Source organism: Rhinolophus ferrumequinum, chromosome X, assembly GCF_004115265.2.
Source record: "Rhinolophus ferrumequinum isolate MPI-CBG mRhiFer1 chromosome X, mRhiFer1_v1.p, whole genome shotgun sequence".
NCBI classification, from domain to species: Eukaryota; Metazoa; Chordata; class Mammalia; order Chiroptera; family Rhinolophidae; genus Rhinolophus; species Rhinolophus ferrumequinum.
This window is the reverse complement of record NC_046284.1, coordinates 30,968,018-30,983,171: the sequence shown is the minus strand read 5'-3', so window position 1 is coordinate 30,983,171 and position 15,154 is coordinate 30,968,018. Positions and strand designations below refer to the sequence as shown.

The following is a 15,154-nucleotide window of genomic DNA, read 5'->3' as shown; positions in this document are numbered from 1 at the left end:
GGGGAAGGCATGGACTTAAATCTGCATAACAACCTTACCCTTGTTCACTGTGTTTTCCCTGGTAATCTTACATAACTGACACTCTGCCCCAAACATCCTCTTTTGTGTTTAGCTGAAGGTGTTATTTAAGGTGATGCCTTCTACAATTTTCAGGAGTACTCAGTTTTCCTGTACCAGGAATTTTTTTTCTACCTGTTTGTGTTACTGTTCACATTGTGCCCCTAAAGATGAGAATAGTTTCATGTATTTGCTTGGGAAGTATTTGCTGCTTCTGGGGTTCCTGTTAGACTATAATAATTAATACTGCCTAGATTTTCCTCAACTATAGTCATATATAATCCTACATTTAAGTTTAAGGATGTATAATGTACCACACAAGTGAGGACGAATTGGCCCAAGAACTTTTAAAATTTGAATTGATATACTATAGTAGCTTGTTGATTCAGACCAAAATTTTTAGTTATCCCCTTCTTTTCAATTGTATTAAGCTTTTAGAGTATTATTACAAGATTGTAAAGATATTTGGCAAAGAACTGAAAATTGAGAAAAATAATCTGTTAAGGGTTGTATCAATTTCATCAACAAATATATTATTGCATACAAATGAGCCAATGTTCTAAGAGTCTGGCATTTTCTTTTAAACTACAAAGATATATGAGACACAATTAATTAATTTATCTTTAAAACTTTCCAGGTGCATTATGTTTTAGAAAGGAGACTTTTACTTATTCTCCAAGCTTTTTCTAGGAGTAAACACTTTTATAAAGACAAAGAATAAATAAGTAGTCTATTATAATGCTGGATAGTAGGACAGATAGTGATGGGGAAACTGACCTGACCACACCTTGAGCCAATCACCAGATGACACCTTCCCCTTCCCCGACTCAAGGAAGTCCCCAACCCATAAAAACCTGCTCAAAACCTTGCTAGGGGCTCAGTCTTTTGGGAAGGCTCCTGCTGAGCCTGCTGGCATAATAAAACTGTGTTCTCCCTGATTTCTGCGTGCGGCTTGAGTTTCTCGGTCCTTGCCGTTTTTCTGCAACATTTGGTTCCCTGACCTGGAAACCCAACCGCGCTGGTCCCTTGTGCCACTGGTGTGGGGTGAGAGGTAGGCCACTGAGCGACAGGGAACCTGAGAAGGGAATAGGAGTGCCCTGCTGATTTCGGCGGACTCCGAAACGGACCTTCCCCAGGTGACAGTGACCCACGCCTCCCCAGCTGGACCCTCTGAGAGGGACTAGGGACAACAAGCTGGATCCTTCCATCGGACCAGGTAAGCCCCGGGGCCACTGTCCAAGTCAGTCCTGTCCCACGTGACAGAAGGGGAGCCTGATCACCTCCCAGTAGGTTCTTATAACCTACCCAGACAGGGACGCCCTTGGGAGGGTGTCTACCCAGTGTGATTGTGTGAGTGCCTGATTGTGTGCCTGATTGTTTGGTTCCATCGCCTTGGTTACGGAACCCGAGTGGGCTGCACCCTAATTCTCGTGGAGAATTAGGCATAACGGTCATCTACTACACGGAGTGACCTGGTCTGGGGATTATGCAGATAGACCTTAGCCAAGATGCTCCAAAGCTCCTGCAAGGGACGCGAGCAGGGCAGCACCTGAGTGAACTCCCCCCTCCTCCCCCCCATCTGCGACATCGTACACTATGGGAGGGAAACAGAGTAAGACCACAGTCTTAGATTGCATGTTAAAGAAATTCAGGAAAGGTTTCAGAGGTGACTACAGGGTCAAAATGACCCCCAGACGTCTCCACGCTTTATGTGAGCTGGAGTGCCCAGGTTTTGATGTGGGATGGCCCCCAGAAGGTACTCTTGACCTCCGCACAATTTACGGAGTCTACGTAGTTGTCACTGGGACCCCAGGACATCCAGACCAGTTCCTTAAGTTGACTCGTGGGTTGGAAATAGCCCAAACCCTTCCTCCCTGGGTACGGTTCTGCTCCAATAGTAAGGGACAGTCCAGGATCTACGTTGCACAGAACCCATGAGGCCGTGTCCAGAAAGACATGGCTAAGGCCATGAGCCACGACGAAGAGCCGCCACCACGTCCTTACGCAACACGGCCAACAGCTGGCGCAGCCCCGCCACTTCCAGACACTCTGCTTCCAGCTTTGGCCTCCCTGTGGTCCCAACCCAATCAGCCCAGAGCCCTACTTCATAGGATTAGCGGGAACTGAATCAGACTAAAGAGGACTGGGCTCGTTCAAACTCAGCCCCCACGAGCCCACAGTTGACTTAGATTTAGGGGCCAAACAGTGACTTTTATGGTAGATACTGGAGCAGAACACTCAGTAGTCACCACACCAGTGGCACCGCTCGGGGACTGCAGAGTCACCATAATGGGAGCCAGCGGGGATCAAGCTAAGAGCTGACTGTTCTGCCAGGCTCGGACTTGTAAATTGGGAGGACACACTGTGTCACATGAGTTCCTCTACTTACTGGACTGTCCAGTTCCCCTCTTGGTGCTCGACCTCCTCCTTACCAAATTAGGGGACCAAATCTCCTTTGAACCATCAGGCCAAGCCACCATGTCTCTGCAGCCTCTGGTGGAAGGATTTATTCTGTCTATTACCACCCTGAGGGAAAAAAGAATGGAGGCTTTACGGGAGCAGAAGTGTAGAACAGAACCCTAAAGCATACAGGGCCAATTTCCCGGAGGGTTGGGCTGAAGATAACCTGCCTGGGCTAGCAAAACATAAGGCCCCAGTTTTAGTGGAACTGAGACCTGGAGCTTAACCCCAACGCCTAGGCCAATACCCTATCTCTAGGGAAGCTTGGGCTGAGATTCAAAAACACCTCGCCCATCTCAGAACACCAGAGATACTCATAGAGTGCAAGTCACCATGGAATACGCCCCTCCTGATGGTAAGGAAACCTAATGGAGGATACCAGCCAGTACAAGATTTAAGAGCAGTAAACCAAGCCACAGTCTCCCTACACCCCGTAGTCCCAAATCTGTATACTTTCCTCAGTCAGCTGCCCCCAGAGTCCGGATGGTTCACCTGACTGGACCTGAAAGATGCATTTTTCTGCATTCAGTTGGCACCCCAGAGCCAATCACTGCTCACCTTTGAATGGACTGAACTTGATACCAGCTGGCAGCTCCAGCTGACATGAACTCAGCTCCCACAGGGCTTCAAAAACTCCCCAACCCTCTTTGGGGAAGTGCTAGCCTCAGATTTAGCCACCTTCCCTCGAGAAGAATACCGCTGCACTCTATTGCAATATGTGGATGATCTGCTCTTAGCCTGTGCCACTGAGACCGAATGCCAAACCACGACATGGGCACTCCTGTCCCACTTAGCCGAGATGGGGTATAGAGTCTCCTGGAAGAAAGCCCAGCTCTGCAGAGACACTTTAGGCTAAAGACTCATAGTTAAAGTACCCCACTTGGTCACCGCCTTAATGAACAGTCAAGGACCCTGATTGCTGTCAAATGCACGGCTGACTCAGTATCATGGGCTACTCCTGGAAAACCATCAGATCTCATTAGAAACTGTGCCCGCCCTGAACCCAGCCACTTTCTTGCCAACCGAGGATGGGGAGCCAGAACATGACTATATAGAAGTCATCAACGAGGTCTACGCCACCAGACCTGACCTCCGGGACAGCCCACACCCTAACCCAGACCTTACTCTGTATACTGATGGCAGCAGCTTCCTGAGGGATGGAAAACGTAACGCGGGACATGCAATAACGACCACAGATGAGGTACTCAAGGAAAGGGCACTTCCCTCGGGATGGTCGGCCCAACAGGCAGAACTATGGACACTAATAAGAGCCCTTACTCTAAACGAGGGCCGAAAAATCAACATCTACACTGACTCTTGGTATGCCTTTGCTACCGTCCATATCCATGGGACTATATAAAAAGAAAGAGGCCTTCTGACCGCGGAGGGAAAAACTATTAAAAATAAACAAGAAATCCTTAAGTTCCTGCAAGCTATTTGGCTTCCCCAGCAGGTTGCGGTTATCCATTGTCAGGGCCACCAGAGGGACAGCGAGCCCTCAGCAGTTGGGAACAGGCTCGCCAACATCATGGCCAAATCAGTGGCGATAGGAAGCCTTAGTGAGCTACTCTTGGTCACTGACAATACCACCACGTCCCTTCCATGGTACACAGAAGAAAAACACAGATGGGCAAAGTGAGAAGGGGCCACCAGATTGCCACAAAGGTGGTTGCAACTGCCTGATAGAAGACTCTTCATCCCAGCCCTACTAGGTCCTCAAGTAACCGCCTCACTTGTGCAAAGAACAATACAAAGTCCAGCCCTAGCCCCATCCCTGGGATATAGAGAAGCGGTGCCACACCTTTTAAGGACCTCGAAGTTGACTTCACCGACATGACAAGATGTCGCTGCATTAAGTATTTACTGGTCTTGGTCTGTACCTACTCCGGGTGGGTCGAAGCTTTCCCCACTCAGACTGAAAAAGCCGTGAAGTAGCTAAGGTCCTCCTCAGGGAAATTATCCCCCGTTATAGGATTCCACTTTCCATACACAGTGACAATGTTCCAGCCTTCATAGTAGAGCTTCTCCAGATGGTAGCCAGAGTTATGGGCATCAACTGGAAGCTCCATACAGCTTACAGACCACAAAGCTCAGGGAAAGTTGAACGCATGAACCGTACCCTCAAGGAGACATTTGCTAAACTCCACCAGGAGACCTCCCGAGGGTGGGTGGACCTCCTACCGCTAGCCGTCCTTTGGGCGGGCTGCACCCCTGGCAAATCTGGATTCTCTCCCTTCAAAATTATGTTCGGGAGGCCCCCTACCCTGCTAACCAGTCTCCCTGGCGACATTCGCCAGCTGGGGTTCTCCAGCCTCCAAAACCAGATGGCCGCGCTAGGCAAGGTCCTCACAGATATATGTGCTTACATTCTGGAAAGGGCCCCCAATTCTCTCGGGGCCCTGGTACACCCTTTACCCTGGGAGATCAAGTCTGGGTCAAAGATTGGAAGCGCGAGCCCCTCTGACCCCGGTGGACAGGCCCTCACACTGTCGTACTTGTTACTCCCACTGCTCTTAAAGTTTCAGGCATTGTCCCGTGGATCCATCACACCCGGGTTAAAGGAGCCCAGCCGGAGACCGATTCCTGTACCGCCCAGCCTGTCCACTCCGTCTTACCCTCAAGAAACAGCCTGGATGAGCCTCGCTGTTGTCTGTCTGGCCTCCGTCTTCACTGTTATTGGATTTCTATTGTTTCTACCTTTTGCTGGTCTCGTTGCATCCTCCCCACCGAGCTGGTCACCACTGAATAAGGGACTGTTAGGGTTCTACTTTCTGTTCTGGGCTGCTTGACTCCTCTCCTTAACCTGTCTTAGGCAGCAACCATGATTTGGCTTTTTCTCATACTATCTCTTCCCCGGGAAAGAGTCACGACCTCCCTTTCCTGTCCCTCAGGCTGCCGGGAAAAATTCACTGGCCACCCAACCTTCTCGTACTTACGTTTCATAGAGACCTCCGTCACCCATCGGGCTACAACCCGGATCCTTGCCCTACGGGATTATCGTCCTCTTAACTAATATGATGATCTCTAAGTTGTTACCACTTACGATCATCAACAGGGGGGACATGATGGGGAAACTGACCTTAAAATGGTTCCCTGCCACATGGAACTGAGCTAAAATGGTGGCCCCAGTGGAGAGAGAAGACCCCAGCTTAAGGCTCAGCCCACTTCCGCATAACCCGCTCCAAGCCACACCTTGAGCCAATCAACAGATGACACCTACCCCTTCCTCGACTCAAGGAAGTCCCCAACCCTTAAAAACCTGCTCAAAACCTTGCTAGGGGCTCAGTCTTTTGGGAAGGATCCCGCTAAGCCCGCTGGTGTAATAAAGCTGTGTTCTCCCTGATCTCTGCGTGCGGCTTGAGTTTCTCAGTCCTTGCTGTTTTTCTGCAACAATAGAAGATTTAAAAACAGAAGACAGAAATTATTAATTTTGAAATCAGAGCTCATGGATAACCTAGCATAATATCATCAAGTAATATTGATGGATGCTTAATATGTTTAACATTTCTGTATCTTTTCCATAACAACTCAGGAAGGAGAGGCATTAGATTTATGATATGATATCCTTCTAATCTCTTGATCAGCAATGCCATATTTCTGGACGATATAATGAGATATGCTATCTTTTAGAATCATATTTCTCATGGTTAATAAAATTAAAATAAATGTTTTTGAGGGATTCATCTGGGTTATGTGTCTTTACGTCATTTATGACTAATAGAAGGGTACATTGGTGAATAGTTTTATGGTTGAAATGAGTATGTGTTAAGACAATAAAGCAAGATGCTGTATATACTTTTTTTAATTTAATTTTTAATTAAAGTTTATTGGGGTGATAATTGTTAACAGAGTTACATAGATTTCAGGCGTGTAATTCTGTACTACATCATCTATATATCACATGTGTGTTCACCACCCAGAGTCAGTTCTCCTTGCATCATCATATGTTTGATCCCTTTTACCCTCCTCTACCACCTCCTTTCCCCCCATACTCTGCTAACCACTAAACTTGTCTGTGTCTATGAGTTTTTGCTTCTTTGTTTGTCTTGTTCCTGTGTTGCTTTCAGTTTTATATGCCACATTTCAGTGAAGTCATATACTTCTTGACTTTTCCTATCTGACTTATTTCGCTTAGCATAAAAATCTCAAGATCCATCCATGTTGTCGCAAATGGTTCTATTTCATCTTTTATTATAGCAGAGTAGTATTCCATTGTGTATATATACCACAACTTCTTTATCCAATCATCTATAGAAGGACACTTTGGTTGTTTCTATGTCTTGGCCACCTTAAATAAAGTTCCAATGAACACAGGTTTTTGGGTAGATACACAGGAGAGGGATTGCTGGGTCATATGGTAATTCCATTCATAATTTTTTGAGGAACCTCCACACTGCCTTCCATAACAGCTGCACCAATCTACATTCCCACCAACAGTGTATGAGGGTTCCTTTTGCTCCACAGCCTCTCCAACACTTGTTATTTTGTCTTTTTGATGATAGACATTCTAACTGGTGTGAAGTGATATCTCATTGTGGTTGTTATTTACATTTCTCTGATGATTACTGATGTTGAGCACCTTTTCATATGTCTATTGTCCATCTGTATATCTTCTTTGGAGAAATGTCTATTCAGGTCCTCTGCCATCTTTTAATTGGATTGTTTGTGTTGTTTTGTTGTTGAGTTGTATGAGTTCTTTATATATTTTGCATATTAGCCCCTTATTGCAGGCATTGTTTGCAAATATCTTCTCCCATTCCATTGGTTTTCTTTAATTTTTTTTGATGGTTTCTTTTGCTGTTCAGAAGCTTTTTAGTTTGATATAGTCTCATTGATTTAATTTAGCTTTTACTTCCTTTGCCTTTCAGGTCAAATCCATAAAATCCTCTTTGAATCCAAGCTCCATAAGTTTAGTGCCTATGTTTTCTTCTATGCAGTTTAAGGTTTCAGGTCTTATAGCTAGGTCTTTGATCCTTTTGAGTTAATTTTGGTACATGGTGACAGATAACAATCTAGTTTCATTCTTTGTCATGTGGTTCTTCAATTCTCCCAGCAGTACTTATTCAAGAGGATTTCTTTTGTCCATTGTATCTTTTTGTCTCCTTTGTCAAAAATTATCTGTCCATATATATGTGGGTTTACTTCTGGGTTTTCAATTCTATTCCATTGGTCTGTGTGTCTGTTTTTCTGCCAATACTAGTATGCTGTTTTGATTATTGTTATTCTGTAGTATTTTGTATGCTAAAGTCAAGGAGTGTGATACCTCCAACATTATTCTTTTTTTTCTGTTTTTTTTTTTTTTTTTTTTTTTTTTTTTTTTTTTTTTTTTTTTTTTTTTTTAGGATTGCTTTAGCTATTTGGGGTCTTTTGTGGTTCCATACAAATCTGATGATTTTTTTTTTTGTTCTATTTCTTTAAAAACTGCCGTGGGGAATAGTCTGACCTGGCACTCTGGCTAAGACCCTCTGCCAGGGGCAAGCCAAGATACTCGGGGATTCTCCAAAGTTCATCCTTGCAAGACCAGCTTGCCTCAGACACGTTGGGGGCTGAGTCATTTCTCCTAGAACAGGGACATTCTTCTTCTCGATTGATTCTGTGACTTGGTTCATTATTAAATTCTATTTTATATTGTATAACCTCTGGAGGGACATCGGGTCCCAAATAAAATTTAAAAAAAAAAATGTCATTGGGATTTTCATAGGGATTGCATTAAACTATAAATTATTTTGCGTAATATGACCATTTTCACTACAGTGGTACCTCGGTTTTCGAACGTGTCCATTGACGAACATTTCGGTTTAGGAACACTGTAAATTTTATGGATCTACGGTATCATTAGATAGTAAAATTCATGCTAAATTTGCAGTTTCGAGCTTGATTTTAAAGGTCTGGAAAGGATTAATCGATTTTGCATTACTTTCTATGGGGAAACTGTGCCTCAGTTTTCGAACGTTTCAGAACTTGAACGGTCTTCCAGAATGGATTATGTTAGAAAATGGAGGTACCACTGTATGTTGTTGTTTCCAATCCATGAAAATGGAATGTCTTTCCATTTATTTGTGTCTTCTTCAATTTCAAATGTCTTATAGTTTTCAGTGTATAGGTCGTTCACATCATTGGTTAAGTTTGTTCCAAGTATTTTATTATTTTTTATGCAATTGAAAAATAATTGAAAATTATTTTTTGTTGTTTGTTTGTTTCTTTTTCTGAAATTTCATCACTTGTATATAGGAATGCAATGGAATTTTCTACATTGATTTTGCGGCCAGCAAATTTGCTATATTCGTTTATTGTTCTTAAAAGCTTTTTGGTGGAGTCTTTAGGGTTTTCTATATACAGCATCATGCCATCTGCAAAAAGTGAAAATTTAACATCTTTATTCCCAATTTGGATGCCTTTTATTTCTTTTCTTGCCTGATTGTTCTGACTAGGACTTACAATACTATTTTGAAAAGCAGTGGTGATGGGGGAAACCTTGTCTTGTTTCTGAACATATAGCAAAAGGCTTCAGTTTTTAACTGTTAATTATGATATTAGCTGAGTGTTTGTCATATACAGCCTTTATTATGTTAAGGTATTTTCCTTCTGTACTCATGTTATTAAGTGTTTTAATCAAAATGTATGTTGTATCATGTCAAATGTTTTTTTTTCTGCATCTATTGATATGATCCTATAATTTTTTTCCTTTATTTTGTTAATATGGTGTATCACATTAATCAATTTGCATATGTTGAAACATCCTTGTGCCCCTGGGATGAACCCCACTTGGTCAAGATGAATAGTATTTTTAATGCATTGTTGCATTCGATTTGCTAGAATTTTACTTAGAGTTTTTGCATCTGTATTCATCAGAGATATTGGTCTGTAATTTTCTTTTTCTTTTTTTTTTTTTTTGTTATCCTTACCATGTTTTGGTATCAGGGTAATGTTGGCTTCATAAAGTGTGATAGGGAGTATTGTCTCTTCTTCAACTTTTTGGAAGAGTTTGAGTAGGACAGGTATTAGATCCTCTTTGAATGTTTGGTAGAATTCACTAGTGAAGCCATCTTGTCCCGGGCTTTTGTTTTTGGGAAAGTTTTGGATGACTGATTCAATTTCCTTATTTTTGATGAATCTATTTATATTTTCCATTTTTTCCTGGGTCAGCCTAGGAAGGCCATATATTTCTAAGAACTTGTCCATTTCTTCTAGGTCATTGAATTCGGTGGCACATAGTCCTTCATAGTATTCTTGGATGATCCTTTGTATTTTTGTGGTATCTGTGGTAATTTCTCCTCTTTCATTTCTGATTTTGTTTATTTGTGCTTTTCTCTTTTTATCTTAATGAGTCAGCCAAGGGTTTGTCTATTTTGTTAATCTTTTCAAAGTTACAGCTCTTTGTTGCATTAATTTTTTTTCTATTGTCTTTTGTTCTCTGTTTCATATAGCTCTGCTCTGATTTTTATTATTTCCTTCTTTCTGCTGTCTTTGGGTTTCATTTGCTCTTTTTCGAGTACTTTATGTTGTAATGTGAGGTTATTTATCTGGGATTTTAGTGCTTTCTTAAGATAGGCTTATAATGATATGAATTTCCCTCTTATTACTGCTTTCGCTGCATCCTAATAATTTTGATTGGGTATAATTTTGTACTCATTTGTTTCTATGTATCTTTTGATCTCTCCTCTAATTTATTATTTGATCCAGTCATTCTTCCAAAGTATGTTGTTGTTGTTTAATCTCCACATATTTCTGTTGTTTTGTGCTTTCTTTTTGCACTTCATATCCAATTTCAAAGCCTTGTTATCACAGAAGATGTTTGGTATGATTTCAATCTTCTTAAATTTGGTAAGGCTAGTTTTATGTCCCAATATATGGTCTATCCTTGAGAATGATCCATGTACACTAGAAAAGAATGTATAGTCTGATGTTTTAGGATGAAGTGTTCTATAAATGTCAATTATGTTCATTTCATCTAATGTGTCATTTAAGGATGATATTTCCTTATTTATTTTCTGTTTGAATGATCTATTCATAGCTGTCAATGATGCATTTAGGTCCCCTAGTATAATTGTGTTTTGGTCAATTTTTCCCTTTAGTTCTGTTGTAGTTGCTTGGTATATTTTGGTGCTCTCTGATTGGGGGCATAAATATTGATGACTGTTATGTCTTCTTGTTACGTAGTCCTTTTATCATTATGAAATGTACATCTTTGTGTCTTGTTACCTTTTTTTTATCATGAAATCTGTTTCATCTGATGTAAATATGACTACACCTGATTTTCTCTGAATACCATTTGTTTGGAGAGTCAATTTCTACCCTTTCACTTGTAATTGAGATGTGTCTCTTGGAGACAGGCTATAGTTTTTTTTTTTTTTTTTTATCCAATCTACTACTCTGTGCTTTTTTATTGGTGAGATTATTTCATCTACATTTATGGTGATTATTGATATATGAGGATTTTCTATCATTGTATCTCTAGTGTTCTGGTAAGGCCATTGTTCGCCTTTTTGTTGCTGTCTCTTATTTCATTATGGTGGTATTGTGCAGTTTTCCCGTCTGTTTCTTCTTCTTTTATGTTATATATTTCAATTGTAGAATTTTTTGAGTGTTTACTATTAAGTATATGTAAAAGATAATTTCATATTTACAGTATTCCTTTTTCTTCAACATGCTTTCTTTCTCCATTCCCCTTTACTGGTTCACACTTTTGCTTTCTCCCCTTTTATGTTATTTTTGTCACAAATTATTCCTTTTTCTGCAGTGAGTTGATTTCTGCATTGCAGTAACAAGTTGTGTTTTTCCTTTTTTTTTTGAAACATTTTTTTTTCTCCTTTGCTGTGTATGTTATGTTTAAGTCTACCATGTCTTATTTGGGGGAGTTGCCATTTCCTGATTATGTCTGACTGTTGCTAATAATATTCATGGTTTTGTAGTCTTTTTCTTTTATGTTTCAGGTCAAATATCCTCTTTTAGTATTTGTTCTAATGCATGTCATCTGTTAGAAAATTCTCTCAGTTTCTGCATGTCTGGAAATGTCTTTATTCCTCTTTCATATCTAAGTGATAACTTTGCTGGATATATATTCTTGGCTCATATTTTCTCTCTTTCAATAGTTTGAATATTTGATGCCACTCCCCCTAGCTTGTAGAGTTTCTGCTGAAAAATCTGATGATAATCTAATGTGCTTTCCTTTGTAAGTTTCCATCTTCATTCCCCTGGCTGCATTTTGACAGCTTCAAAACAATGTGCTTTGGAGAAGGCCTGTTGAGGTTCAGGTAATTATGTGTTTTATTTGCTTCTTGGATTCGAGGATCCAGTTCTTTTCACAAGTTTGGAAAATTCTCATCGACTATTTGTTTGAATATACTCTCTGTTCTCTTCTCCCTTTCTTCTCCTTCTGCTATCCCCATTACTTTTATGTTGCTCTTTCTGATAGAGTCAGAGTTCTTGTAGAGTTCTTTCATTTCTTTTAACTCTCAAGTCTCTTTCTTCTTCCATCTGTGTCATTTCCAGGTTTCTATCTTCCATGTCACTGGCTCTTTCCTCCATCTGGTCAACTCCAATTCCTAAGCTGGATATTTCATTCTTCAATTTTTTATTGAGTTCTTAATCTTCAGAAATTCTATTTGGTCCTTTTATAAACTTTAATCTCTTTGGTAATATGTTCGTGTTGTTCTTTGATTGTGTTTTGGAGTTTATTAAACTGCTTTTCTGTGTTTTCTTGCATCTCATTGAGTTTTATATGAACTATGATCTTGAATTCTCTGTCATTAAGTCACATATTTCCATGTCTTTAAATTCGTTTTCTCAAGACTTTTTATTTTCGTTCTGTTTGCCGTGTTACCTTGGTTATTCATGGCAATTAACGAATTATTATTTCACTTCCTAGACATCTACAGGAGTGGGTTCTGCAACAGGTTGATAGGAAGAGGTCTTCCTATTGCTTTTCAGTAGGTGTTGGTGGAATGTTTTATTTTCTCTTTGACTGCAGCCCTTTTTTCTCTCTCACACTGTCGTTTTATGTTTTATCTGCACTATTCCAGCTTCTCACACAATGGCGGGATTCACTGGAAGGCAGGATTCTCCTCTTTTAATAGTTTCCCTGGGTCATAGGGTGCCGCGTCCCTGTAGGGATGTGGAGTTATAGCTGTTGAATTTGTTGTAAATTCCAGGGGAGATTTCTAGAGGCTCACCTCACGCCGCCATTTTGATGACGTCTCCGGCTAACATTTTTATGACATGTATGTGAAATATAAAATTGTCATTGGGCTGTCTCTTAATGATTCAATAAATAATCTATTTGAACTTTGCAAGTGAGAATGAAACACTTAGCATCTTTTATAAATTAAAATGACACAATTTTCAATACTATAACGTCCAACCCTAAGTTGAGTTTCCACAGCTAGGTACCCATATGTGCAGAATTTAGATTTTTTAAAAAGATTTATAACATGAAGTCCAAAGAACTGATTTGGAGAATATTATGCTCTAACTACCTCAAGATGACTTATTAGGAGTTAGTGATATCCATATATAGTTTTTATATATCCTTATATAGTATCTTTATGTAGTATTTCTAAGTAAGCCTATTAATCTATAAATATGGTATCCATATATATAAAACCTATAAGACAAATGATTTGATAAAACATGTTCTGTGTATAATCTGGAAAAGAGGGAGAGTGATTTTTTTTAACATTATAATAAAAAAAGTTCTCTGCATTCTTTCCAGACATGTAATTATAATTTTCAACTATAATTTTCTAAAGCATTAGAAAAAAATAAATAAAATTCTATATTAGAATGATACAGTTGGAAGGACTGAATTTAAATGTAAAAATATATTTTAAAGATGTTAATAACTGCTTATGGGTGATGAGGCTGATGGCTTTCTCCCATAATGAGTAAAAAAAAAAAAATATATAGGTTAACAGAAGTCTAAAATTTACTTAAAGTGGAGAACTGGATGACATTCATATTATTTGATGAGCACAGTAAATAAATGCATGGATCTCCAATGAAACTGATACTTAAGCTAGATACATATTTTTTTGAAACTACAACGTTACTGTTTACCAAAAGTAATATCATTAAAAATGAATACAACCTTAAAAGAGAAGGGGCCATATTTCTTACCAAACTGAAGACTTGAAAAAAAAGCTTACCATCAATATTTTTTCCTGTTGTCACACCACACATTGCAGTGTTACAAATAGCAGTAAAGTATCCTGTATTGATTGTTTGTTTGTTTGTTTGTTTGTTTTCATAACAAGACAGATGTTCAGTGAACGATATACAAGTTACCTATTCTTTCCATTGCGTTTCTGGAATCAAATAGAGTAAGTATGTGAGTTGTAAAAGTAAAAATTGGTGAATAGAAAAAGGGAAAATGCACAATAGTTGTTAAACTTATTTGTATCTTAGAGTAAGGATTTTATTGAGGTATAAGGCATACCTCATTTTGTTGCACTTTGTTTTACTACACCTCACAGATGTTGCATTTTTTACAAGTTGAACGCAAAATCCTCCACCAGCAAAAGATTGTGACTTGCGTTATTGCAATATTCATTTTATTGTGGTGGTTTGGAACTTCACCCTTATTATATCTGAGGTATGCCTATAAGGGAAAATTGGCCATCACTCAGGAACTTTGTAGAGAAACATTCATTTTTACGCTTAGACAATCAGGACCAGGTAGTATTGTGAGGTCTGTAAAAGTTTTCTTCTGTGGGCCAATATTCTCCTTTCTTGATCCTTTCTTCTCACTTTTAGCTCCCTCTTCACTCTTCCAGGGTTTTCAGATTGACTCCTTATTCTTCTTGATAGGAGAGAAAAACAAATAAATATTCTTAACAATAAGGTGCTGGGGAATTATTGGTTTTATGTTCCAAGAGCACTTGCAACTTAAGCAAATAGACATTTAAGAGTGGGATTTCTGATATCAGTAGCCAACAAGCAGAGAAAATAGATTCTATGGATATCAGGTGATTCCTTTCCAAAACGCCTCATATTTCAGTGCATAGTTTAGCACCTACACTCCTACTTCATATGAATCTATAAGTTCCAAAAGGAATGTTTATTTTCACCAAAGATATATGCATATGGTCCCGAGGAAATCATGGAATGCATTTTCAGCTGGAATAGACAAATCTATGGGAAGTCATTTCTGAAGCTGATAATTGTACAATAAAACATTTGTTTTAGTAGAATGAGCAGAGGCTTTTTTTCCCCTAGATATTTTGAAAATATATTTCAAAATCAAGTAATTGCTTGTGAGATTTTTATCAAATAATTCCCCAAAAGTGTAAAGAGAAAAAAATAGTATTAAAATAATCACTTGCTTTTAGGGCTAGTCTTAAATCTTTTATAATTTTAGCCTTTAGGCAAAGAAAAAATAATTTTAATGATTTTAAGATAAATGTGATGATCCCAAAACAAGATACAAGTGTGACTACTATTCCTATTCAATAAATTAATATAATTATTTGCTTAGAAGTATGCTTGGTAAACTATGGCCCATATACTTGAATATTTCACAAAAAGCAGGTTTTCAAAGTTCTAAAAGACAGCTAACTAAAAATCTCCAAATTTACAAAATTTTGAGTGTTCATATTTTATTAAAGTCAGGTTTGCTAAGGTGTAATTTACTTATATTAAC

At 39.3% G+C, this 15,154-nt stretch overlaps 1 protein-coding gene across 1 annotated transcript in view; it reads left to right on the top strand.

Annotated features, from left to right (window-relative positions):
- The first annotated feature begins 1,740 nt into the window (after positions 1-1,740).
- The window catches only part of LOC117035007 (uncharacterized), a 98,366-nt gene continuing 84,952 nt past the window's right edge, over positions 1,741-15,154 (top strand). Inside the window, 3 exon segments of the mRNA XM_033128628.1 lie at positions 1,741-1,935; positions 3,491-3,837; positions 4,511-5,223. Coding sequence (XP_032984519.1) covers positions 1,741-1,935; positions 3,491-3,837; positions 4,511-5,223 — 1,255 coding nt within the window.